Here is a 27,724-nt window from a genome sequence, read left to right as displayed (position 1 = left end):
GGCATGGTTGCTTGCAGTATCTCTCTGGGGAGAAGGGGCGGGCAGGTGAATTTGTGGCCATTGGGTCATTTTCACCTGAGCCCCATAGTGAGTAGTAATGTGTTTTTCTTTATTTGTTTTCTTAATTTGGCCACCACCTTCCTGTTGCTGGAAAAAAAATGCCAAATTCGACTAAGCAAACAATATTTCATGAAAGGGCGCTGTCCAGGAATGTGGGCCATTTTTTGGGACTCTCCAGGCCTAATTATAATCCGACCCTACTGATACATGCACCTTACTCACCGCTCACACGTGGTCTCCCTCACCCCCACTCCCTCTCTCCTGCATAACACGTTGTCGGGACTTTAAGTGGGCCGGGAACTGCCGGTGCTCAGCACCGACAATTCTAAAAAGCAGGTGATGAAACGGGTCCCTATGGAGCTCTCCATTTTGGCCCGCACCCTCAGGGTGGAAAAAACAATCTTAACTGGGCAGCAGTATCTCCCTGCGCTGGCTGCCTGTGAAGTAACTTCAGAGAGACTCGTGATAGTTCTATCACAGTCTCATCATTTCAGAACAGACGCGTCTTCAAAATTTTACACAACGAAGCCATTGTTGTGGCTTATTGAAATGATGCAACTAGTGACCATTGACAAAGCCAACAGTCCCGGCGTGTTGTAGGTGTCATGTTACTTGTGTTAAATATCTGGAAGTAATGCCAGAAAGAATTAGCAAAATACCAGCTGCGCGGCACACTATGCTAATCACTGATTTTTAGCTTACGTATTTTATGACAAGCCCTTAATGACATCGACCACGCCCCTTTGAGAGACCCCCCCCCCCCCCCCTGGTTCGTTCATCCCACCTGAAGCCCTGCACTTCATGATCTGGAAACTCTCTCTCTTCAGCTTCCGCACATTAGGGAACGGGGCTCTCTCGTCTCCCACCCACACCCCCTGACTTCTCATGCTTTCCACAGTTGGGCTCGCCCCTCTTCCTGCTCGAGGCCCGCTCCCCTCCCGCTGTCCTCGCCTTGAGGTGCAGTAACTCTGACAGCACGTGGTTCTCCCTGGGAGTGTCTGGCGCAGCTCCCGCCCCTCAGCCGACGCGGTGCCACCCTGCCAGCCTCAGTCTGCCTGTGCCACTGCCAAGGAGAGTACCTGAGGGCGAGCCGAGTCTGTCCAGCGGATCTGTCCTGGGGCAATCATGCAGGCGACGCGCTGCCTTCTGATTCTGGGTAAGGGAAGAGATTATTTCACACTCGTCCACTCTGTCTTCTCGGATCTGTAACTTTCTCCCTACTGTGTATATTTCCCCCATCAAGCGCCGATCACCCACGGTGTTCTTCCCACGCTACATATTGTATTTTGCCGCTTCGAGGCGCAGTAAATTAGTTTCCAAACTGGGGCTATGAAGGTGTAAGCAGCTCGGACGCTGTGTGGTCTTCTTTTAGTGAGTGCCAGAGGGGCAGCGGGTTTCAGGTCCATCTTTCCTCGGGGTCAGGCTTTCTACTAGTGATCTCAGTCCGCCCCACCAGCACCACACTGTCTTGTTTAAAACGCATGTGTCCAGGGAATCGAAGCCCTCCTCTATGCGGTCACTCTATAACGCTTCCCTCCTGCGCGCAGCGCTGTCAATAGTACAACCGGTGCAGTGGCACCTATGCCCAAGGACCTTTAGGATTTAAAGGACGCTCTGCGCACATAGTGTTGGTGTATTCCAGCACCTAAATGGGGACATTTGGGGTGGTGGCATTTTCAGCTTTCATTAGGGCTGGTGGCTCAGGGATACCCCACTCCCCAACAAACACAAGCCGACCAGGCACTGGCAGTCCGGTCGTGATGCCACCTTGTCTCGGTGCGACATAGCTGGATGCGTCTTAAACAGTTGTAAGAGTTGTTTTTATCGCCTACTTTCTGAAAGTCCCCGCTGCCGAGCTGTTGTATTAACCAAAACTCCTCCCCAGTTTCTGCTTTCTAGTTACACGCGTGCAGTCTGTTATCCTCTCCTTTTCAGCGCTCCGAAGCCCACTGGTGGCAGTGTGGCAATATATAAAACTTTAGAAATAAATAAAAGCCAACAGGTGGCACTGCAGTCGAGGTGTCCTTCAGTGTTACCAGGTGTGAGGGGTGGGTGGGTGGGTCCTGGTGTGAGGGATAGGTGGGCGAGTCGGTCTTGACGCCGCAGGAATGATTTAGAAATCATTCTTCCGTTGATATTGGATCTTAAATGTACAACTGCCAGGGCTCACCAAGGCTCTGAATTCTCGTTCCCGAGTGTCCATGTGTGAAAGGGGTTTTATAGTCAGTGGTGTGTGGTGGGAGGGGTCGCTCTCCATCTGAGCAACAAAGAGGTCTTTGTCTTTGACGGGCACATGTCTGGGTGTGGGGTGGGGGGCAGAGCAGCTCCCCCGAATGAACCAGGGTCTCATCTGTACAAGAACAGCACAAGCCATTTCAATTACTGGAAATGGCTAATGTTTGAAAGCAAAAATGATTTCATGTGACACTGTGGGGGCGATGAGGGGGTGGGTCATTCTTAAGCAGGGGAGGGCGAGCAGAAGGTCTAGCTTGTTCCCCGGCACTGGGGTCATCATAGTCTGCCCTGTCTCTGTCCTTGGCTGAAAAATGGGTAGTCTGCGGGCCAGATTTCCACAAAAGATGCCCTGCAGCACTGGCAGTAAATCACTCGTCTGCTAGTGGGAAGGCTCAGAGGCTTAGGGACAGTGTGTCTGCGACAGAAACCCGAGTGCCGAGATCCCAGCTCGGCCGACTCAGCCTTTCATCCAAGGATGATACAAGGAGGCCCGTTGAGTCTGATTTTGTACAGCGCAACATGGAATCACATGCAGACGCTCCCACGCTTAAACTAGGCAGAACCAGGGACCGAGGCTCGAGGAGCCAGAGCGGTATGCCCAAGATCACACGCCGTTTTCATAAGAAGAAGATGGATTTGATCCACTTTTGTTTTGGCTACAATAGACACAAGACCACCTTTCTCTACATTTTTATTTTTTATTTTAATGTGTCATAAAGATGGACTACCGTGCTGGCAAGTTGTAAATGTAGATTGTTTGGTCAGGGCAAGATTGTATGTGAGGTTGGAGGAAAAGAACTCCGTAAACAGCAATGCACGCTTGATTGACTCATTTCTAAGGTCAGTGGGAAACTGCACTTGGGATGTCGGAGGGTGGTGGGGCCAGGGCACTGCTTTCTTGTAACCCACATATGGATCCTTTAATCCTAAATCCTAGGGGGGTTGTCACTCAGAAATCATCGAGTCTCGATGCGCTTTCTATGCGAAGTGTCGTTTTTGTATTGCTCAGAGGGCCAAAGCGCCTGCTGCAGTCATCAGTGTGCAACGTGCAGTTCACAACTGTAAATGGCGCGTGGTCCGTTTATTCTTTCGGCAGCCCGAGCCCCTTAATATGAGCACCGCTGCGTAGGGTAACAGCCTGAATGGCACATGAGACTGCACCAGCATCCCTACGCACCATCGCCGCTCCTGCTTGCCTCTCCTTATAGTGCCTCACTTTGTCACATAGAAGCGCTTTGATGTTGCTGTTGGTCGCTCTAGAAAAAACCCAAGTACAGCAGCGAACTGTTGATTTGGCCACTGCAGCTATGTGATTCTGCGGCGGTGGCTTTTTTTTGCGTAATTAGGGATTTGCTGCATTTGCCACATAATCCACCATGTGCTGCATAACCTGCAGATTTTTACAGAAATAGGGAGATTTTGTTTGCTCAAACAGATCAAATGTTACTGATAACATGGCGATGTTTGCGCGAGCATTGGGAGACCCTTTGCAAAGGTTAACTGGAAATCTCCCAGTTGCTTTTTTTATTTGGTTTGTTAAACTGGTACTAATGAGGTGAAATAGTTGCCCAGGCAGTATTACCGTGAATAAAATGACAAAATAATGAAGTAATTCTATTACAAATGTGCCGCTTTCTGCCGCATAATTTTAGTGTCTCTAAATATTAGGGGCAAGACTCATAGTCGCCAAAGGGAGACAAGTTTCATTGTTTTACTCTGACTGGTGGTGACTTCTGGGCCTGTAGTTCTCCTAGCCCACTATTGCCTACAAGCTGTGTAGTCATAACACCGTATGAAGGCGCCATCGGCCTAGTCTGGAGGCGTAGGCGCTAAATGTTTTTATGATTTCTTTACATTTTTCCTAAAGTTGTTAAGTAGACTGAATGGTCATCAGAGCGTACAACCACAACCAGAGACCATACAACTTTACATGGAGGTCACCATGTAGATGGAAGATGGGTGAATAAACGGTTGCCACATAATAAAGGGCCATATGTATGAACACATTTTCCCATTGACACAGAATGGGAAAAACCCTTTGCTACATCTGGCCCAAAGTTTAATCCGTCTTCAGTTGACAAAGGAGCATGCAGTGGTGTAACGCAAGATAACCGGTCACCCCTGTAGACTCTGATGAGGTGGGGCCCGATTCTCCCCTTATCTCCCAATAAATGGGTTTTGCACCCCCCCCCTCCCCCCCTTGAGTCTTGGTTGCCCAATCTGGACCACAGGGGCTGCGTTGCTTCTCTGATCATAGCTATAGAATCAATATATTGGGTTTGTGTGGGGAGATATCAAAAGGGAGGTTATTGGGTCAGCATTAAGCACCAGGGGCCTGGCGGGGGGCATGACGTCAGATCAGCTGCCATCAAGAGAATGGTGCATGAGGGTGATGAGGGATGAGCAGGAGGAAGCAGTTAATCAAGAGAGCAGTACTTGCATCATACACAGACATTGGGCACCTGCATTCCTTGTTGTGAACCAGGATTTATTTTTCATCATCAGACGTTGACACAGAGAAAAAGAGACAAACACAGAAAAGGAAGACAGCAAGAGGAAGTGAAAGAAAGGAAAAACAATAACAAATGGATAAAGTAGGGTTGGAAAAGAAGCTTCATGTGAGAGACGAGACAGGAAGGTCGGGTGGTGGAAGAAAGAAACACAACGTGGAACCAACTTCAGGCAGCTTCAACGTTGAACTACCCTGGTATTCGGCAGTAGCGGCGGCGGACATTTCATTAAAAGTTTGGAACCCTGCACCTATTTTTTTTTACCATATAAGCAGTGGATGCAGGTGAAGTAAAGCTAATGATTTATAAATGGAGAGTGTGGAAAGTCAAGTAAGATGGAGTTATCATAAGGAATCAACTTACTTTATGGGTGTTTTGTTGTTGAGAAATCAGTGAAGGTTTTCGCCAGTAAAGTCTAGGACATGAATATAGGGCCCATCAGGACCGTGTGCGAGAGGATTCCATAGCCACAAGAGTGAAATTTGAAGGCCGCACTAGGCAAAGATCTTCACGATTGGCTGAGTTCGTGTAAAAGGGGAAAATAAATATACCCCTACATTTACTTAAGATTGTTATATTTTGTACTTAAGATTTACTTAAGATTGTTATATTTTGTACTTGAGATTGTTATATTTTGTTTTTGTTTATTTTATTAAGGGGGAAATGTGTTATATTCAGTTAAGGTTACCGGAGGGGATTGCTTTAAGGAATGTAGAGTGGGTGGAATGTGGAAGCGGGGGGAGGTGGGGGGGAAGTCTATGGAATGTGGGAGCGCAAGAAGAGATTTATTGTATGGTTGATCTTAAGAACAAGTAGACGTGTTTACCTTTGGTCAATAAACTTTCAAAGTATACCTGGTTCCTGAGTAGTTTGAAACTCAACACCCACCCACTAAAAGCCCTGTTTAAGGATATCCCATATTCCCCGAAGCTTCAGAGGTACCCGCCTGGGATGATTCTGTGCAGCAGTGATATGGTTGCATCTTCGGGTGTGCAAGGTCCCGGGGGTGCTTTGATGTGGCTGCACGTGCCGCAGGGGAGCCAATAAAGGGGCGTCCTTCAGTACGAAGAAGAGCAGCTGTCTGTGAAGTGTGATTGAGACCACCCTTCAGGATGAATGATTTGATTGATTTGGGTGGTCTCCACTAGCAGTGGGTACCTTGTGCCATGGTTCTTATGTGTAAGTCAGGTTTTATTTTGTGGCTTCAGCACTAAATTATCCTTTATCGGAGCCGTGATGCTTCTGTCGTCCTGCATGGGAGCTCGCCCACCAACTCTGTGACTCATTCACACATTCATCAATAACCATGCTTTTAAGGGAAGAGTTTGCCCACCCCGCAATCTCCGTCGGCTAGTCTGCCGCCCTCCACTCCTGTTGCCAAAGGCCAGTAGGGCACGCCAGTCAGCTGTAAGCAGGACGCACATTTACCTGAACAGATTTTATTTGATTGAACCTGGGGGTTAAGAGAGGGGAACATAGTGGAATATATTTTTGCAAACACAGTAGGTGTACCCTCCTCCTTTATTGTATATGCTTTCACGTATGTAGCAAAATGTCTTGCTGACAATGTACCAGACCCGCTTAGGCTTCTTGGCGCTGTACATAAGCAATTGGTTAGCACGTTCCTACTCTCCGGCATACAGTTAAACAGATGTGTACAGTAACATGAAGACGTGAACATCTGACGACCCAGTGGCTTATTCTCTGGCGTATCAGGCCAAAACATGTAGGCGGTTTGTTTTCATAGTGAAAGTGACTCTTTTGATACCCGCCTTCCTCGTCCAGGTGGCGCTCCCCATAGCAGGCGGGCTGGACTTTGCTCTCCAGGTACATTGCTCTGCTGCCACTTCCTGGTGCTGCGCCTGTTGGCACCTGACTGCTGGCATCCAGGTGAGGTGAGTCAACCAGGAAGTGTGAAAGGGCATCCGACAGAGAGCTCAAACTCACTCCTTGAAGCTCTCTCTGCAGACATCAAGTGCGAGCCCATTGAGTCTTGGTTATGTGGGTGAAGTGGGCACAGCCTGAAAGGGTCTGCTAAGTGTGAGCCTGAGGGGCACACCAGAGTTACACCTTTGCAGCTGAGACGTGCAGTGAACTGAAGGTTATTAATCCAAACTCTGGAAAGGCAGGCTCAGCAACTCCATCGTTCTAGTTTCGGTGAATTGAGTACTCTTACATTGGTAAGGAGTAACTCCTTGAATTTATTGCGCATAGAAGCAGCACTAGTGTGGCATGAATTGGTATGTAACAAACAAGTCATTATTTAACATTGTGTAAGGTTTGCGACAGCGGGTAGTGTGATTTTCCTAGAAATTAGATCATTACTAGACAGGCCAGTGCCTCAGAAGCTCCGAAGGGACTGAGGCAAAATCAGGCACAAGGCTGGACCCTGCCCCTCTGGCTTTTGAGTCAGACTCAAGTCGTCTACTTCCACAGAAGCCTTTGTTGCCGAAAAGCTGGCGTCTTGCCTTGAGGGCGCACCCAATGGATTCTTAGCCAGGACAGACGCTGGGAAACCAGTCTTTGCCGAGGTCTTGGCACCAGCCTTTGCTCGCAGAGGCTTTAAGTTTGGCCTCCACCTGTGGCCAACGCTGTTATGTGATTTGATCCCTTTACCGCCTGCTAAAGGCCTCCATTGATGCTCGCTGGAAGCAGGAAGCACAGTCGTGGCGGCTTATGTTGCCCAAAAGCCACTACCCGAAAGTGTCCTTCATACTGGTCCTAGAAGAGGCCAGGAGGACCTGAGTCAGCCTTGCCAAGCTGCTCGAGTCCAGTTTTTTTTATTTGAATTCTGGAACTTGTAATCTTGTTTATTGAATTATAAAAACGGACTACAAGTTCCACAATTCACAGAAAAAAACCTGAACTGGATCAGCATATCCCACATGGACCTGGGAGACTTGGCGGCAATTCTTGAGCTCTTCTATTTTGATGTTCTGGTTATCGATCCATGTCTGATTATAATGTTATTGCAGGCCTGGGCTTTAAACTTGATAAGTATTTGTTTGTTTGGGCTATGTTAAGTGATTACCATAGGGCTGTTTTTTCGGTTGAGGAAATGTTATCCCCCAAAGTTGCTGCTTGGTATTCATGAGATCTGCTTTGCAACCTTGCAATTTAGGCAATCTGTGAACATTTTAAAAGGTAGGCAGCTTTTAGTTTGTCCTATATTTAGCAGGCTTGGATTTGTGTTTATCTTTAACCAGTGTCTTTAAGTCTGAAGTTAGCCAATACGTTTTGATTTAACTAAAATTATATGTATGATATACTTCCTTAATAGGAGTTTTCAGACAGCCCTCTTCAACCATTGGTCTTTTGTTGTGTCATTCACATTTTTCTACCACCACCTACAGCATACAGCACGGGCCAGTGGGCAAACTTGCTTGAGCCACTGGCGTACTATAGTGCACAATGAGCATGTCAGCACACAAAGTAGCTCCCGAAATTGCCAAGGACTACTATGGTAATGTGTCCCTTTTGCAAGAAAAAACATGTTTTTAGCTAATGTTTCTTTTAATATTAACAAGGGCCTGGTAGCTGCCCAAAAAATAATGTCTATAAAACCCACGACAAAACAAATAAATGCCAGACCTACTGCATTTACCAGTGCTTGTTCCAGATGCTGCTGTCACAAGTATTCAATAAACATTCTTTGAACAAACCTCCACAGGCCGATCATTAAAAGGTCAAAGTCATAGAATGTCATTTCCGGTGACATCATCGGGGTATATGGGAGTGAGGAGACATGATTCTGATGAGCTTGCATGATCAGGAGATGGGGACTGAAGACGGGTAGTATTCTTGGTTTCTGTATAGTGGTGATACCATTCTGGTGCCTTGTGGGGTCTGTGTATTCAAAAGCTGTCTCCGTTCACCCACTCTGTGAAGTAGACTTTGCAATCAATGGCTCTATCAGGGTGCCCGATGGATGGATACAGAGGAGGGCTGGCCCAGAGGATGATAAGTGGGGCTCCGATTCCAGGTGGGCTGTCAAACACCTACATGAGTGGTACCCCGTCTTTCTGAGCACATAGACCCGAGTATTGAGGTCATTCATATGTCCCTTCCACATTTCTCTACAATGTAAATTTGGGCAGGTCAAACCTATATGTGTGGAACTCCGCGCAGTGAGCAATGGAAGGAGGAGTTTACTGTGCCCAGTGCACACTCTACCCACGGTGTCAGGGCAGTAAAGACATCACCCCAGTGTGGGTCACTCATGACCAGGACCTGATAACCCGGCAGGTTGTGACGGAAAGAGGCAGACCTTTCGGGCTTCCTCCCCACCTCTGTCAGCCCTTTGGAGGCACTAGTTTGTGATGATATTTCCCTGTTTTTTTCTCAGCCGGTCCACCCGGCATTCGTTTATGACATTTAAGAGTCGCCAGGGGTTGCATCTTCGACAGGCACTGGCATACTAGAGGTAATACTTGACATATGAGACATTCATGGCAAACGGCAGGCCCTGGCATACTAGAGGTAATACTTGACATATGGGACATTCATGGCAAACGGCAGGCCCTGGCATCATGGAAGTAATTGTTGGTATGGGGCACTCACTGAAAAATGCTGGTGCTGGCATATTGGAGGTGATTCCTGGCGTATGGAGGCACCCACCGATAAATACTTTCACTGCCATACTTGCGGCTTTTCCACACATGATCGGTACCTGCGACAAAATACGGGCACTGGCATACTAGAAGTAATATTTAGCATCAGTGGCAAAATGCAGGCTCTAGCACATTGGAAGTTATTCTTGCCCTACAGGAGGGCACCGGCTGCTGCTCATAGGAGGAGGACAACTGTAGTAAAATGTTGGCCCTAAAGTACTAGAGGTCAATTTTGGCATTGGGTGACCTATGGTCTATGGATAACTGTAACCGCAAAATTCGACATAAGGAGGCGACGTTGGCAAATGGGGGTACTCATGACAACATGCTGCCCCTGACACAATGGAGGTTCATTTTGGCATATTAGGGCAACCTTAGCACATTTTGATGAAAACTTTCCTTGGCTTATCAAACCATGAAAGAAAATGTATGTGAGAAGTTTGCTTCAAGGTGCACTATTTGACCACGACCTTTCAAAATGTTCTCAGGTGGAGAGCTCCTCAAACTGCTCTACAAGGTGCCTGGTTCATTTGCTTCGCTCACTACAACTTGGTTATTTCACACCCCACCACTTTCATAGATGATGTCAACACCTTACTACAGGTGTACGCAAACTAGACATATGTGCTGTGTTTGTATAGTAATCACACAGTTATTATGGAACTTCAAAGATGTCATTTCTTGTGATGTCATCCAGGTTAAGGTCAAGTGAAATCACTGTGTGGGAGGGTTGAGAGGCAAAGGGGATGAAACAGTGAGACTGTAAACATCTAGCCAGCAAGCCTGCTTCGGTTTGGGGTCCCCTTGGGGTAAAAGAAAAGCGTGCGATAAAAATCTTTTAAAAACGGGACATGTAATTTAGCAAGAGGTCACCAAAACGCGCCTGTCTCACGCAAAATAGCTGATGTGCTTATTAGCCAGAAATAATTATTCCAGTGCGTCACCCTTGTACAGAACTCGACTCTCAGTTCCCCAATCCATTGATACAGGACAGTTATTTTATGTCACAACCCACAACATGGGCCCTGCTGTCAAAGCGTGGATTGAGAATAATGCGTGGCCTCTCCAGGCGCTCTTCTGTGTCTACAGCTCCCACCCCACACGTGGGCATCGCCCCACGAGCGATACCCTTGCAGGTGGCAGGGGTCTCTGCTAGTAGTAGCTGCTGTCCAGTGTTCTTCAAACTTCGTAATGCTGTCCCCGCATGTAAAAAACAAAAAATCCACCCAGAACATCAAACATTATCTCACAATTATTCTATAAAATTGATGGTTCTGAACAGATTTAGCAATTCAAACACTGTTATTATTTTCAGTTACCTTTTTAAAAAAAAATGCAAGCAAGTTTAGGTATGCCAATTTACTATTGGCAGCCTGGACTCCTTAAAAGATTAAAAGTAGCCACAGTGTGCTCATTTATCAGAAAGGGGGAGGGAGGAGTTAAGGGTTATTTGGAGCCCTCACTCCCCCCCACACATTCACACCTACTTCCACCCAGGACACAAGGGACAGGATACATTACTGATGCCCCTTTAAAGAATGGCTCACTGCCACCCTGTTTTCTTTCACTAAAACACAGAACTGTTTTCAGCATGATGTTTGTCTCTGTTTCTCAGGGGTACAATAAATACTCCTCTTGGCAGAGCCTGGTACCTCCCCTGAGATCAATTAAGCCCCCCCCATTTTATTGGGAGTGGGCTCCCCCCTTCACGTTGAAGACCTCGGTTTTACTGTAGTGAAGGCATACCAGTGTAATACACCACAATTTCATAAATCGTGACTCTTTGCTGTGGCTTTCACATAAATTCTACAATCGTCTGGAAAGGGGACGTTCTGAGGAAGGGAAATGCAAGCCAGCTGCTGGACTTTCCCAGCTCTCAATGGGTAGGGACGGGATTGCTGTAGTCAACTAATGCAGGCCAAGGGTGATCCTCTGCGGGACAGATTTATGCCAGCAATATGGGCTGGGATCATACAACACCCGGTTGACCTGATATCTGCCTTTGACCAATCACTAAAATTAGCTCCAGCGTTTGAACTTAAAACTGATGGGATTATGGTCTGGCCAGCAAGTAGCTTTCAACCATTTTTGTCTGATATAAAACAAAATAAGAAGTTGGGAATTTTAGGTCTTAGGTAAACCGAGGCCTTTTAATTTTATCCATTTACATCTGGATTATACTTGTGACTTTCACCAAGCCATTTCATTCATTGCAAGCCATTTCCTCAAGCCATGTCATTTATAATTTTCTTCTGTCCACTTAGCATAAAGCAGTGGGGCAGTCCACTTAAACCATTGGCTAACTTCATTGTGAGCGAAGGCATTCTGCTTTTTAACAAGGATCCTATCCACACACTAAATAGTTCCACGCATTGTGGCCATGCCTGCTATGGCAATGTGTTATATAAAACATTTAAAAAAAAAATATATATATATATATACAGATAGATATATGTTTTAGCCATTGTCTTTTGTGCTGGCAAAGGCTCAGACACTCCCCTAACAATAACGTTTTACAAAAACCATGACAAAACAGGCATTGACAAAACCAAAGGCTAGCTGTCACTGCCAGTCCTTATGACTTTGCCAATGCTTTGTGGCTTTTGTTGATGGTTCCTGAAACTCATATAAGGGTCGGTTGACTCTAAGTGTAGTGCATGTTGTTTCACCTCTTGAATTTCCACATTTTTAGAAGCTAATACATAATGGTATCTGTTGTCAGACTCCCTATCAAGTGAACTGATTGGAGTGAAATTTAAATGACAATGGCCTGTGAAAGGAGAAGCCAGGACTGGAAACATGCAGCCCTACGGTCAATGAACGGTTTGGTCCTTTGACCTGGCTACCTTCCAGTGTCTGCAGCAAGCCTCTCACATTCACATTTATGCTTCTTGTATAGTCAAGGGCCCTTGCATAGAACCCAAGCTGGGCCAAGCAAGTGTGAGGCTCACATAGTGATTGAAGTGAGCGAGATCTATTGGAACAGAGCTTCACAATCTTTTTTTTAATTTTACACAAATAGTTCCCTACTTTTTGTTAAAAGAACATGTTCCTGAATAGTGGCAAGTGGGTACGTCATCACCAGATAGATTTTCCTATTTTGGTGGTCTTGATTGAAACCTGTGCGTTGCATCTCTGATTGAGCTAAGTGTTATTTATGCCTGTAGTGCTTAGTTCAAGAGTACACTGGTCCACTCACCTATTCATCCACCGTCATGTCTGTGAAAAGGCAGGGGACTTATTTGTAAATTATAGTGCGTTATTAAACTGTGATTTATGGGTGATGGTCAGGGCCTTTCTCTGGACATGTGCACTGATCATCAGCCAATGGAGGGTGACTAGTCCAAAGACATTTGTAGTTCTACAGATGATTCTTTAGATCTGCAGCAATATAATCAGTTGGGCAAGGAGCGGAACAGCTAAAAGGCACAGAGGTCAGTAACTGAGTAACCTGAGTTTCACAGAAAGTGGGACAGCGAATGTGAGAAGCAGAGTAAGAAGGACCTCAATCATATGTCTTGGAAGTCTGCAATATTTCCCGCTTCTAGAATACTCCTCAACAGATGTCTACCCTACTATCGTCAGTTTACTGTCTATATTGTCCCAGCAACCAATTTAGATATAAAATGTTGGGCTGATGAGCGGATTTTATTGCTGCTGATGACTGAAGCTGCGAGTTCTGCCTAAATGTCTTGGGGAAGTCACATCTTTCTAGATCCTCTAACAAGGAGGCAAACTTCAGACTATTGAATAAGGTAGAATATTACAAAGCTGTTGACTTATAGCCACATCTCCCGATCAGATTGTGTGAGAGTGAGCAGTGATGTGAACTGTAGGCAACATCACTAAGTACACGCCCTGCTGAGGACATGTGAGATTTAGAGAAGTCACTAGACAGAACTATTGATCTGTGTTTAGAACCACTCAGCTCATTCAGAGTCTAGAACCACTGAGTTCAGGATACGCATTTAAGTTCCCAGTACCCATTAAGAATCACAGACCATAGACCTACACGTTCAGCTAAGAGTCTAACATAGAGAACCCTTGAGTATGGAGGAGCATAGGCCATTCTTGATCTAGAACCTTGTTAGGTGTTTTTTCTGACTCTTTTCTAATGTACAAAGCCCTTTAAGGAATCGCAGATAGGAATTTCCTATTTGCATTTCCTATTCTGATGTACCATGCATTTCCAAAATGCGATTTGGGCATTTTGGAGATGTAATTACTACCAACTTGAAGTTGGTGGTAACCTGGTCCAATTTTTTTTAAAAAGCACCCCAAGGTACTTTTTTACATTTCATTAGAGCACACACATGTCCCTTAGGCATATGTGTGCTCTACAGGTGCACTTTGTTTTGGGGGGTGTGCCAAGTGGGATATTTTTTCCCATTGCCATCCCTAGTTTTGCATTTCCTAAATAGTGATTTCTTCATAAGAAATTGCTATTTAGGAAATGCAAAACCGGCCCATTGACTAAAATGCAATGGGATTTCTTAATACCAATTTCCTAATAGCGATTCCTACTTTGTAGGAATCGCTATTAGGAAATTGGTATTTTTGTACATAGCACTTTGCATTTCTTAAACAGCGATTTCTATGAAGTCACTATTTAAGAAATGCAAAATTGCATTTTCGTACATCTGGCCCCATATGTCAACATAGATTTACAATTAGAGAGCACTAACCTAGCTAGAGGGAAATTGAGGCTGTGCAACTTGGGGGCATATTAACGAGCCCCTTGCGCCCCCACTGCCTCACTTTTTGTGACGCAGCATTGGCGCAGACCTTTAAATTATATTTATGAGGCTGCACAAAGCCATTTTTAGTGGCCTCATAAATACTGAGTAAGGAAAGGCAGCACAAATCACTGCATTGTCCTACTTTTCCCCAGGGAGGCATTCCATAGACTTCGTGGTGGGTGCTCCACACAACACCCATTGATTTTGACACATCCGCAGATTTATAAGACCTTGTAAACCTGGAGATGCACCAAAACCTTACATCTCCCCAGGGGAGACGTAACAAGAAGAAATATTTTTATTTCTCCTTCTTTATTCCTCAGTTCATGTGTGCTGCATTTTGCCGCACACATAGAAAGAGGTAAAAGACTCCCAGGATTGTTTTTGTGTTGGAAGGTGCTCCTTCCTGCACAAAAACAATTCTGCATGAAGCGCAGGCAGACTTGCACCATGGTGCAAAGGTGCCTGCATTGTTGCTAGGATGCCGAAATGACATCAAGTCAAAGGGGAAAGGACAGGAATGCGATGTACGCCATAAATACGGCATATTACTGCCCTTTGCCGCAGGGCAGCGCAGGAAGGTGACTTGCTACGCTGCTGCACGCCAAAATCCCACAAATATGGGCCTTAGGGGGTCATTACGACCCTGGCGGTCGGCGGTAAGGTGGCGGTAACACCGCCAACAGGCTGGCGGTGTTCCGCCAGCAATTATGACCCTGGCGGAATTGCCACGGCCATACCGCCGGCCCCTCCAATATCCCGCCAGGATTCCACCTGGCGGTCATAATCCCCAGGGCAGCGGTGCAAGCACCGCTGCCCTAGGGATTATGAGTCCCCGACCCCCAAGCTGTCCGTGGTGGTAAACACTGCCATTGAAAGGCTGGCGGTAAGGGGACTTGGGGTGCCCCTGGGGGCCCCTGCACTGCCCATGCAGCAATGTTGATGTGACATTTCCGCTGGGCCAGTGGAAATGTCATAATAGGGAGCCAGGAATACCGCCGGCAATGGCGGTATTCTGTCTCCCCCGGCCTATACAAGATTAAGTACAAGAGGCATGGTAGCAGTGGGGAAATGAGTCTCATAGAGTGGGTTGAGGGCGGGCAGAAAGAGCCAGTATTTATCTAGAGCCTGTTAATTGTGCTAGTATTTTGAATTCCATAGTATTAAAATTCTTTCAGTGTAAGTCAACCAGGGCATCAATCTCTGAAGCCCGCCTTTGTCGACAGTCCCAGAGGCTATGCATCACACAAGTTCTGAAGCTTAGCCACTCTAATCTTCCCTACTTCATTCGTTTCACCAGCCCTAAAGCTCAGTCAGTATCTAGAACCACCAAGAACATTCACCCACAGAATCACAAAGCTCAGCCCGTGTCTATCTTAGGCGAGTTGGTCGGGGAACCCCTGTGCCCAGTCAGCAGCCAGCCTAGCTAGAGCTCTTCCGCAGAGCCTGCATGAACTACTTCTTGTTCTTTTACACCATGTTCAGTATTATGTGCTTTGCGGTTGCGTGACAGAAAGTGCACACTTCCTCAAATATACTTCTTGGTTTCAGATTGTGGCGGTCACCATACTTTTTTTGCAATTAAGAAGTGTGTGAATGACGACTAAAGGAAGGATTTAGCGAAGTTTGTCTAGATATGTTATTGGTGTTTTGCAGATTAATACCAACTTGGATTAGCTGTTGTGCAGGTCGGTTACATATGAGAATGCTTTTTGGACAGAAAATTTCCCCTGGGTGCCTCTGGAGGACATGCACCCCTGGCTTGAGATGCTCATAGCAAACAGTAGATTTTTTACCTCAACTACAGCACACAATTATACGTGTTTGCTAGAGTCATGTGTATAACCCAGAACCAGACCTGGAGTAGAGGGCTGCGACCTGTAGGGGCACATCATGTGCATTCTAGTTGACAACCTTTACTATTGTCAGCTTGCAGGGCTGTACACAACTGACAGTGGTGACAGCAAAAAAGAGTATTAGGCCAGGGTGTCACTTTTACATGTCTTTGCAAAATTTGCCTATGGACCTCTTCCACCTTTTTTGAATATGTCTGACTCCAGCAACTGGGTCTTTCCCACAAACACGTGGGACATTGATGTCACAGGTCTATGGCTATGCATATGTGTGGAAAAGTGTGTAGAGCATGTGTGATATATGTGGCCATAGCCACACTGGAATCCATTTTGTATTTGCTCCATCTCTATGTGATACCTAAAGTGGAGGGTCGGCGAGGGCCCAGAAAACAGATGTGAACTGTAGGTCTCCTTCAGGCAATTTCAGTGATCCTTTGTTAGAGGGTCAGACTTTTGGGTGCAGAGAAGAGAAGGCAGGACACCCACTTGAAGTTTATAGAGTTTCCCTAGCCTTTCCCGCCTCTCAGTTCACTTGCCGGACTACCCCAAGTGGTCAACGGGCAGTTAAATGAGACAGCTTCCCTTAAGTTTTTGTTTTGTATCCCTGTTTTGGTCTCTTCTGCCAAGAGAATGCCAGCGAGCTCCGTCCCACATTCCTACTAGTACCTTGTAACAGTGATCATGGTGGCACCAGTGGCAACCGAGCAACCATTCTGATCTCCATGGTTGGGATATACACCACCAACTCACCTCGCCAGGTTCAGGAACAGAACCTGGGGATGTTTGACAGCTTGACATGAAAAGCTGCCTTCAAGCCTGCCTTGAAGGAAGAAGCAGATATATTACTGATGAGTGGCAATGGAGATGTATTTGATGAAGAAAAATGCTCCTAGAAAAGTATGATAATATAGGAAGCTGAAGAGGTAACAAGCTGTGACAGCCACCGTATCTGGAGAAAACCTGCACCACTGGTGACGGCAATTAAGGAAGTGTGCAGAGTCACCCTGCTATCAGAACCCACTGCATCTAAGCTGTGGCGCTAATCAACTTAACAACTGGCATCAGCCATTGCAATGGACTGAACTGTGCGAATAAGGAAGTGCGCCCCTACTCACAGATTAGGACATCAGTTGATGCCCTACTTAACCTTGCAACCAGCCGGAAGGCTGCCCCTACTCACAGATGAGGACATCAGTTGATGCCCTACTTAACCTTGCAACCAGCCGGAAGGCTGCCCCTACTCACAGATGAGGACATCAGTTGATGCCCTACTTAACCTTGCAACCAGCCGGAAGGCTGCCCCTACTCACAGAGGAGGACATCAGTTGATGCCCTACTTAACCTTGCAACCAGCCGGAAGGCTGCCCCTACTCACAGATGAGGACATCAGCTGATGCCCTACTTAACCTTGCAACCAGCCGGAAGGCTGCCCCTACTCACAGATTAGGACATCAGCTGATGCCCTACTTAACCTTGCAACCAGCCGGAAGGCTGCCCCTACTCACAGATGAGGACATCAGCTGATGTTCAGCCCTGCAACCGAGGGAGACTTCTAGCTTTGGGGAGCAGAGGGGGGCTGAGGGACAACCTGAGAAGCAGGACTCATCACACCACAATCACTATGACTGCCTCACTGTTGCTTCACGGACAGTAATGGAGCTGCCCATGCTCATCCAAACAGGCGTTACCACTGATTTCAGCCAACGGTGGCTGCTCAGGGCAGATAAACAGGCATTTCCTACTCACTGGGCCACGTGAGGCGCACCCCACCTCGATTGGCAGGACCGCCAACTAATGACGAACGTCAGGCATGGTTGCAAGAACTAAAACAAAGGACAGGAAAATACTGTGACATTGGGAGGTGGGCGGACAGTCACATTTTACGGAGCGAGGGGCTAAGGGGTGGTGGGCAATACCACATAAGACCTTTCGATAGGAAACAGCTTGGAGTATGACACACATTTATCCTTACCACACTTGGGGCCAGATGTAGCAAGCAGTTTTGCCCATTCTGTGTCTATGGGAAAATGTTTTCGTACATATGGCCCTTGGTGTGCCTTCTGACCCCCCTGGACAGTGATTAGTTACCTTGTGTTAGTCATAAAGTACTTTTCTTCTGACTGGACAGTAGCAGATATTTTATTGAGTGTCTAACCTCACATCTCCCACCTGAGTAAGGCTAGAACCGTTTGAGGTCCTTACGCAGAGGGTCAAGTTCTAAGGGGATGTTCTCGGTTCTTGGTTCTGGTTTCAATACTGGGGTTAACCCCTTGCACACCCGTGTCAAATAGCTCCGAATAATAAAGTCTTAGCTCACCAACCCCTGACGGCCCTGCGGGACCTGGAGAGGTACCCGCAGTGCTTCACCAGTGATGACAATGGAGGTGGAAGAAAATTAGCTGTTCTGGCCCGAGGGTTAGTGTCAGGTATCACTTTTCAACTTCCTTGACTGCGTGAGAGCCAAAAACAGTTTTTCAATAGAAAGGGAAGATGTGAATCTAATCCTGAGGGTTGTATGTCACAATAACATATACAGAAATATCACCTTTCATAAATATCACGTAATAAATAAGGTTTACAAAAATATTGTCCCACTGTGTAGATTTTCTGTTATTATTTCAATGGGGCAATATTTTTATAGGCAACGTTTATGTCTAACTTTATTGAAACAAGAATATGCTGGTACAACATCTTGCTAAGCCCGTGGACCAATCGAAGGGAGGTGCAGCTATGGCAAAACCCTCATGGGCACACTGTAGGCACAGCCATGGGCTCAGGCTTCTATTACTTCTTTTGCTGAGATGACCAGCTGGTCTGAAGAATACTTACCTTCTTCAAGAATTGCCCTGAGTTTTTGTCTTCTGTCCCTAGGCCGCAGGTTTGTGAAATGTCCCAAGCGACATAATACAACCATCAGGAAGAGCAGTAGAGATTGCTTCCCATAAAAATGTTGTTCCCGTAAGATAAATGTACTTGCCTAGAAAGGTCTTGGGGCTTCTGTCTTTGACAGGATGGGGTGATGGAGAAGAAACGGTGCGAGGTTCTTAGCATGATGCACAGTCCATGGGAGAATCTACAGGCTTGGAGATTCAGTGGATGTAAAGTGCATGTCCTGCCCTCTCTTTGTCAGCGAGCTGTAGCTTTAGTGGGACAACAGCTGGAGAGCGCCCGAGAGAGGAAGAGTGGGACAGGAATGCGGCAGACAAAGAGGGACATAGGTGAGAAAAGGGGAAGATTGCATTCTAAGGAAATAGAGATGTCGACGACAGGGGCCAGTAACCGAGAATCTACCAAACAAAGCAAACCCTCTGCGCCCTCCGCGGGTCGAGGCGCCCTATCACACATGCCTCCTTCTGGAGGTCCTCAGGTGGGGGCATTTCTCAAATCGCGATCTGGTCCATCGTGGAGCAGTGGTTATAATAACCCTGCTCTATGGTGACTGATCGCCATCACTTTTGGGTGTGTTAGCCCCGCAGAAGATCGCCTCAAAAGTCTGGCACATGAAATGTCTGTAAAGTGTTGGTAAAACACACCCCAGCATGTATGTGAGAATAGACGTGGGCACTGACAATGTACCACTCCTTGGGGAGAGCATTTCCATTGCGTAAATTTCACTGTGGAGCATTGGTGGAATTTCCACCACCACCAACTACCACCACGGCAAAGTTACTCGTCTCATGGCAGAGGCCGTAACTTTGTTGAAGAAACTGCACCACCACGTGGCGAAGACCTCCAAATGCAGCTAATATCCCCCACCAGCGTGGTACAAGACTTACATCATCAGCCAGAGGGCAGGGGAACATTATGGCATCAGGACTCGTAAGTCAATGCCCCAAGGTTAGTGGAAGGGGTGCAGTTTGGGACAGACAGAGATGCGGAGTGGGAGGGATGCTGGGAAACAGCTGCGGCGCAAACAAAGATGGCAGAGGGCGGGAGGAGGGGCTGCAAGAGGTCTGGGAGAGGAGACGGCCTGGAGCTGCTGGCCAGAGCCGAGGGAGGGCCGGGTAGGAGACAAACTCCGGTGCAGCTGCTTTCGGCTCTTACTCCCACCACTGCCATGACTCGGTCTGCCGGGCTCTGGTTCAGCGATTGTACGCGGGTCAGGGAGGCAGGAAGCAGCCGCTGAGAGCTGCAGGGACCGGGGATGCAGAGCCAAGTGGGTGACAGACTCTGGCGAAGCCAGGACGTGGCCTGCGCGGAAGTCCTCAGGAGGCCAGGGTGTGGGCCACGGTGCGATGAATGGTGCGAGTATGTATGACTTCATCATTGTGTGTGTGTGTGTGTGTGTGTGTATGTGTCTGTCTGTCTGCGTGTCTTTATATGGGGAGAAGTACAGTAAAGGGCTGTGTGTAAAGCGTGTATGTGCTTGTGGGTATGAGGCTGCACCAGGATGTGGGAAGCTATTTGCATCTGTGTGTGTATTTGTGTGTGGATGTGTGCAGCGGGTGTGGATGTTGCACTCAATCTGGGTATGTGTTTGTGGGGAACTGCATCAAGGCTTTTTTTCTTTTTTTGTGTGTGTTTATCAGGCTGCAATGGGGTCTGTATAAGGCTATAATATGTGTGTGTGTGAGTGTGTTTTTAACACTACATCCGGATGCTTGTGTATGACAGGATTATGCAGTGTGCACCTATGCACATAGCGTGTGTATGTCTAAATCAGGATGTATGTGACTGCACTAGGGTGCCTACGTGCATGAACGTGTAACACTGCACCATTGTGTATGTGTGATAAAGAGAGTGACTGCTTCACATTGTGTGCACTTGCGTGTGTGTGTTGTATGCCTGTGTATTTGTTCGTTTTGTACTCACTGCGTGCAAGTGTCCATTGGGGTCATTGCTTTTTATGCATAGCTTATTTCACGCGCATAACCGTGTGTTACAGTTTGTGTGAAAATGTCTGTGTCTACTCTGGGTATTGTCTAGAACAGGTGGACCTGCGAGCGTGTTCTGTGTAGTGTATTCATGTTTTTGTTTCTTCTCTCTCACGCCCCTTATGTGCTTGTGTCCGCGTGACAAACAGCATAGATCGCAAGTGTGGCAGTTTAAAACAGGTGGTAACCCCCTGAGAATGTTAAAAAATATTTTAAGAGCTGCAAAAATGAAACTGAAAAGTTTATTTTTTTCTTTTTAAACGTGTGCCGTTTTCCTGTAAGGAAAATGGGATGCATTAAAACAAACAAAATATTAAAAAGCAATCACAGATTTGGTGGTCTGCTGATCTCAGTAGTCCACCATCACTGTGATGACTGAGATTCCTAAGTGGTCGCAAATTATGACCTACCTCATTGATATGCATGAGAATGTTTATTTGTGGTACTTGAATCTCTAATGAAACTCAAAAGAGTTTCATACATTAGGAATAGTGATTTCCTAATTGCCATACGGAGAGTATCACAATTAAGAAATCGGTACTCCTAATGTTAGTACATCTGACCCATAGATATTTTTTGACTTGGGCTGTACGGAGGTCCCCTGAAGGTTGAGGTGCATCTGTGCGCCGCTGGGCTTGTAGGGCCTGGCATTAAGTGCCTGACTGGCAGAGCTCTCATTGGTTGAGTTTATGGGGTGCAGTCACTCGCAGGGAGGAAAGCCGCATGCGTGTTTCTAACGGTTGCTGAAACAGGGCAAGGAGTGGAAAAGAGGGAGGAGTCAAGGTGAGTGTGCTGTTTTTACAGGAAATTAATACTGAATTTCTGGCTAGTTTCCAAAAGCTACAAAATGTTGACAAAAAGGTCCATGAAATGATTAGCACGGGTCACACAGTTTAGGAAAACAGATTTCTAAGTCAGAATTCCAGCATGTACAAGGCCATCGGCCCATATCTCCTTTCTTAGGAATCACTTACTTTACATCCTGACTAACCGTAACGAGGTAGGTGTGTGGCAGAAGGCCAGTTGTCTGAGGGTGTGTGTGTAGGGATGTGAGGCGGGAGGGGGAAGCGGGAGGATAAAAAAAGAGCTTCTTACACCAGCATTTTGTGAAACAGAGACGAGGTCGCTCAGCTGGAAGATTGTGAACCAGACTTCAACTGGTTTCACGTTCAAGGAACATACATGCAAAAAGACAATGTTTGTGTTAGTAATATCCGCAGCAAAGTGCGTCTAAAAAGTATGTGCTTAGTCCAGGAGTGCGCAAAACTTTCCAGCACAAAACAATTTCGCATGAGGAGTGAATTAGCTATGTTTTCATAATTTATTCAGCTGCGAGGATTTCAACCAATTTTATTGAATTTTGCAGTTTTCCTTCTTTCCATCTCCACATGAACTGGCAAACCACCCCAAACTAGCATGAAACACCACAAACTATGAATCAGTAAAATTTCTCAAACGTGGGAAAATCGATTTGTTGCATTTTTTTGCTTCCACAAAAAAGCCCAGGTTTACCTGCATCTATGGAAATCCTTTTCAAATTTCAAGCTGAAGAACTGACATTGACATACAGCAATATGCCAAGATCACCTATTACCAAAGGTCCAACAGAGATCCTCTACCCGATGCCAAACACCTAACCTTAACAGAATCAGTCCTATCCTGCTTCATTCCATTGACTGTACTGGGTCAGGGCTGACACCCAACTTGAGCTGGTCCAAACGGCTTTTGGGAGCCCCTGTTCTGAACAGCTTTGGCTTTATGATCCAATTTCAGCTCTTTCAAGCCCTCTTTGGCCAAGTCATGGGCAGTGGCACACATCGAAATTTTAAATGTGTTTACATCTAATATTCAAGGATAGTGACTTATGTTTCAATCTTTAAAACAGCAGCACCTCAGTGATACTACTACAAATAATCTCCGTGATGTCCTCCCATTTCTCGCAGGTGAAGTCCTGTTTTGTTGTAAAATAAACTTTTTCTTGGATGTTGCATGAAACATAAACACAGCATGTCTCTGCAAAATGTCTGTAATAGACTCTCACACATCACTTACATTAAAAGTAAGTTAAAGGAAAACAGTATTTATAACAATTTATTTAAGAATTACTCAAGGCAATCAGGGAAAGAGACTCTGCAAAACAGAGGTGGCTGTGCCTGGGTCCCCCAGAAAGGCTGGGGCCCTGGGCCAGAGCCCACTTTGCACATGCCTTAAAACGTCTATGGCTGGGGCACTTTGTGAGCTGGTGAGATGGTCAGAAGCGGCACCTACTAGTGGGGCGAGATAGGGCACTTTGGCATTTTAACCTTCTTTGGCTTTTTGCTGCACTTTCAGTGTTCACAGTGCAACACATCTGCACATATTTCAGTGCTGATAAGTATGGCTCGAAGGACCTGTCCAAGCAGGGACCCTTACTCTAGTCAGGGTATGGGAGATACCCAGCTCAGATTACCCCTGCTGACTGCCTTGGTAGCTTGGCACAAGCAGTCAGGGTTTTCTCAGAGGTAATGTGTAAAGTATTTGTACAAAACATACACAGTAACACCACAAAATGACTCCACACCAGTTTAGAAAAACAACCAATATTCATCTAAATTAAACAAGACCAAAACGATAAAAATCCAACACACACAAGCAAAGATATGACATTTTAAAATAAAAAGAGCCTTAATCCATAAAAATCAATGGATGCATTATTGTAGGACTAAGTGCCATATGCGTAAAAAATAAAGCCGCAAGGGCGACAGTGCATCAGAAAAGCAAGCGATGCATCGATTCCTTACTCGCAGGTGAGGCCGTGCGTCGATTCTTTACTCGCACCGGAGGCTGTGCGTCGATTCTTTTCTCGCAAGGGAGGCCGTGCATCAATTCCAGATGCGCAGCCTTGGGTCTGTGCAGGGATATTAAAGACATTGACACCTAGGATCTGTATGCAAATTTCCGATGCGCTGTGCGAAGAGTTCGCAGTGAGAAAAGGCGCTGTGTAATTTCTCCAGCTGCGAGGCAGGTGCTGCATTGAATTTTCAGTCACAGGATGGGCAGTGCGACAATTTTTCTGATGCGCACACAGCTGTGCCTATATTTTCCCGCAGGTTACCAGCTTCCACTTCTAAGGGACTGGATTTTTCCCCATTTAGCAAGCTAGGACTCCCAGCAGAAGAGCCCAGGCACTGGCAGATGAAGTCTTTGATGTCCCTGAGACTTCTGAAGAGAGAGCAAGCTCAGTCCAAGCCCTTGGAGAAACTTCATAAGCAGAATTTTAGAAAGCACGTCCAGTTCTTTCCCTCTTCAGGCAGAAGCAGCAGCAGCAGGCCAGCACAGCAAAGCAGAAGGCAAAGTGGCAGGTCCTCCTCGAGCATCAAGCTCTTCTCCTTGGCAGAGTTTCCTCTTGATCCAGAAGTAGTCTGGAAATCTGGGGTTTTGGGTCCATTAATTATACTCATTTCTGCCTTCGAAGTAGGCAAACTTCCAAGAAAAGTATCTGTTGTTCACAAGATTTGGCTTTGCCCGGGCCTGGCCCCAGACACACACCAGGGGATTGGAGACTGCATTGTGTGAGGAGAGGCACAGCCCTTTCAGTGGAAGTGTCAGCTCTTCCCTCCCCACTCTAGCCCAGGAGACTCATCAGGATATGCAGGCTACACTGCAGCTCCCTTTGTGTCACTGTCTAGAGCAGAGGTCTTCAAAATGGGGGGTGGGCCCCCTTAGGGGGGGCCTCAAGTGATCCCAGGGGGGGGGGTGCCAGACACTCGCCAAAAGAAGCATTATACAAATAACATGCCTTTGTATTAAGCAGAAGCATGTTATTGGATTTTTAAAAAGGTAACAGTACTTTACTGCAATGTTTAAATAGTTCTAGACATATTTAAACATTGCCATCTTTATAAAATAATTGTGAACAATTCTGAGGGGGCCCCAATGATTTTTATTTTTCAACTGGGGGGGGGCGCAGCATTAAAAAGTTTGGAGACCACTGGTCTAGAGGGAATTCACAAACAGCCCAACGGTTGATCTGACCTAGATGTGGATTCTACAAGCAGGAAGTGGGAGAAATGCCCACTTTCTAAAAGTGGCATTTTCAAACTGAAAATCTAAAAAACAACTTTACCAAACAATGTATTTTTTAAATTGTGAGTTCAGAGACCCCCAAACTTCATATCTCTGTGTTCTCCCAGTGGGAACCTGCACTTAAAAGATGATAAAAGGCAGTCCCAGTGTTAAATATAACACACATCAGTACATGTCCTACCTTTAACATACATTGCACCCTGCCAATGTGGCTACATAGGGCCTGCCTTGGGGTGCCTTACATGTATAAAAGTGAAGGTTTGGGCATGGCAGGTGAGTACACATGCCAGGTCAAATTGGCAGTTTAAAACTGCACACACAGACACAGCGGTGGCAGGTCTGAGCCATGTGTACATCTCAGTGCTACTCATGTGGGTGGCACAATCAGTGCTGCAGGCCCACTAGTAGCATTTGATGTACAGACCCTGGGCACCTCTAATGCACTTTACTAGAGACTTACCAGTAAATCTAATCTGCCACTCATGCATAAACCAATCACCAATACAATATGGACTGAGAGCATAGGCACTTCAGCACTGGTTAGCAGTGGTAAAGTGCCCAGAGTCCTAATGGCATCAAAAACAGGTCAGAAAAAACTAGGAGGAAGGAGGCAAAAAGTATGGGGATGACCCTGCAAAAAGGGCCAGGGCCATCACTTATCATGGTCATTTACTACTGGTCACCCGGGTATTTCCAGTTCTTGCTATTGGAACTTCATGGGGATCCTCTAGATTCATAAAAACGTCACTTTGACAAACACATGCAGATAAGGTAGTGGTCTCTCAGTGCAACGCTGCCACACTGACTAGTTCCACACCTGCATATTTGTAACTGCTGTACCCATGTGTCACTCAGGTGTGTCCACCCGTAGCCTTCTAATGTACAGCCAGCTGCACTATAGACACCACAAGGCCTCAGGCCACTCCAACCTCCACGACCACCAAAAAACACTCTAGGAAGCAGAGGCACCCACAAACCCCTCTTTGTTTCCCCACCTGACAGAGCAGGAGATAGTTCATTCGAACATCCCGCTGACTTTCATCGAGACAGGATCCTGACTGTCTCAATTGGTTTCCATTTGAGATCTCTCTTAACTTTTTGGTCTGCCGTGGGTGTGAGTATCTCCTCTTATAAACACTAGGGCGAAGGACAAGGTCAGGCATTTTTTCTGTCTTTGTTAGGACTTTTCTTTTTCTGTCATATTTCATGGAACCTTTCAGTTTTGACCACAGAAGAGATATGTAAAGATTAATAGCTCATTGAACAGAGTTACGCTCTGCCAGTTTCAGAGAAGAACTGTGACAGAAACCCTACAAGGCTACCAGTAAACCACTAACCACCGACCACCCCATATGCTTAACTAACGTATGATCAGCAACTTTAAGGGCTTCACCTAAGTGTCTCTGCTCTGCTTAGTAATGCAGAAAATCTTGCCTGGTGGAACATAACAATGTCTAGCCTCACGATTCTTTCCAAGTTCAATTTCCTCTCCAAGGCCAAAGAAAAGGCACGAGTGAGGTGGAGCAAAGGAGTATTTCTTGAGAAACCCACTTGTGTTGTGAAATGTTAAGCTGTGCTGTGACTAATGCACTTTTTCACTAGAGGATGTTCTCCTTTTTTGTAAATGAAAAACAACAATACAACCTTTGTCTATATATCAGTGCTGCTGAAATGTTGGCAGGAAGGTGGAAAGTTCTGCAACAAAAAAAGTGTATTGTTTGAATCAGGATTTTACATGCTTAAGCAAGATCTAGGAATTTTATTTTGACAGCACTTTATTATGGCAAGTCATACACAGCTGCCTTTCTAGAGGTGTGCATGAGCCACAATAGTAATAGTTGTTGGTCAATACAGTTTGTGTGATTCTGCAGTAGATCATTTGCCACAGGGCTACCACAGGATAGTTCACCTCCCACCTATAGCAACATCCCTGGCCTCAAAGAACTTGCAGAGGATCTTCCATTTCATGTCTGTGTTGGACCCTCTGCCTCACAGCTACGGCAGGACGCTTCCCTCAGAGAGCTACAATCGCATCTTTCACCACATAGAGCTTCTGCAAGATCCTCCACTGAACATCTGCAGCGGCTCCTTTGCCTCATAGAGCTGCCATAGCATCTTCTTTCTCATGTCTACTACTGGATCCTCCGTCCTCTGCGGTGGCAGGATCCTGCGTCTTACAGAACTACTGTGGGATATTTCACCTGAGGGAACTACCGCAGGGTCATCCACCTCACACCTGCAGTGGATCCTTTGCCTCACCGATCTGCCATGAACTACTGCTCCGAACAGTCAATCAAATCCTTTATTGCAAGGCTACCAAAAAATCCTTGCATTGACTGCTCAATAGGAAAGATTTGTCAAACGCCTGCCACCAACTCATTCACCACACAGCTGCTCCAAAATTCTTAACGAAGTACAGTTCAGCCACTGTAGATCCTTTGGCACAGTTCTGTACAGGCAGTGGAAAATCATGTGCCACACAATTAACTACAGCCTTGTTTCGGTAACCTAAGTACTGCATTCACATCTTCCCAATGCATGTAGGGTGGCAACATTACAAAGCTGTGTTTTGAAGGGATAGCATCGCAACCCAAATGGTTAAAAAAAAACTCACAGAAATACTTATTTTAAAAAAATCCTATAGTATTCTGACATTTTAGAAACGTGTAGAACATAGCCTTTAATGTCTGACAAACAACACTGTCATAGTCTACTCAAGCGGCAGAAAAGAAGCAGCAACCTCTTGCGCTGTGCGGGGTGACATTTGCACTGATTTTT

The 27,724-nt window shown here is 46.2% G+C and overlaps 1 protein-coding gene across 4 annotated transcripts in view; it reads left to right on the top strand.

The window, feature by feature from the left end:
- Positions 1–1,038: 1,038 nt before the first annotated feature.
- Positions 1,039–27,724, top strand: part of ADGRE5 (adhesion G protein-coupled receptor E5) — a 231,221-nt gene continuing 204,535 nt past the window's right edge. Inside the window, exon 1 of one of the 4 annotated variants that reach the window (XM_069231712.1) lies at positions 1,039–1,216. In XM_069231712.1, coding sequence (XP_069087813.1) covers positions 1,186–1,216 — 31 coding nt within the window. In that variant the 5' untranslated portion in view covers positions 1,039–1,185. Of the gene's footprint in view, positions 1,217–19,718; positions 19,845–27,724 lie in introns of those variants that run through there. The other 3 variants (XM_069231710.1, XM_069231713.1, XM_069231711.1) reach the window with 3 other exon arrangements.

This window comes from Pleurodeles waltl, chromosome 4_2 (genome assembly GCF_031143425.1).
Source record: "Pleurodeles waltl isolate 20211129_DDA chromosome 4_2, aPleWal1.hap1.20221129, whole genome shotgun sequence".
Taxonomy (NCBI): domain Eukaryota; kingdom Metazoa; phylum Chordata; class Amphibia; order Caudata; family Salamandridae; genus Pleurodeles; species Pleurodeles waltl.
This window is presented reverse-complemented; position numbering and strand designations above follow the sequence as displayed.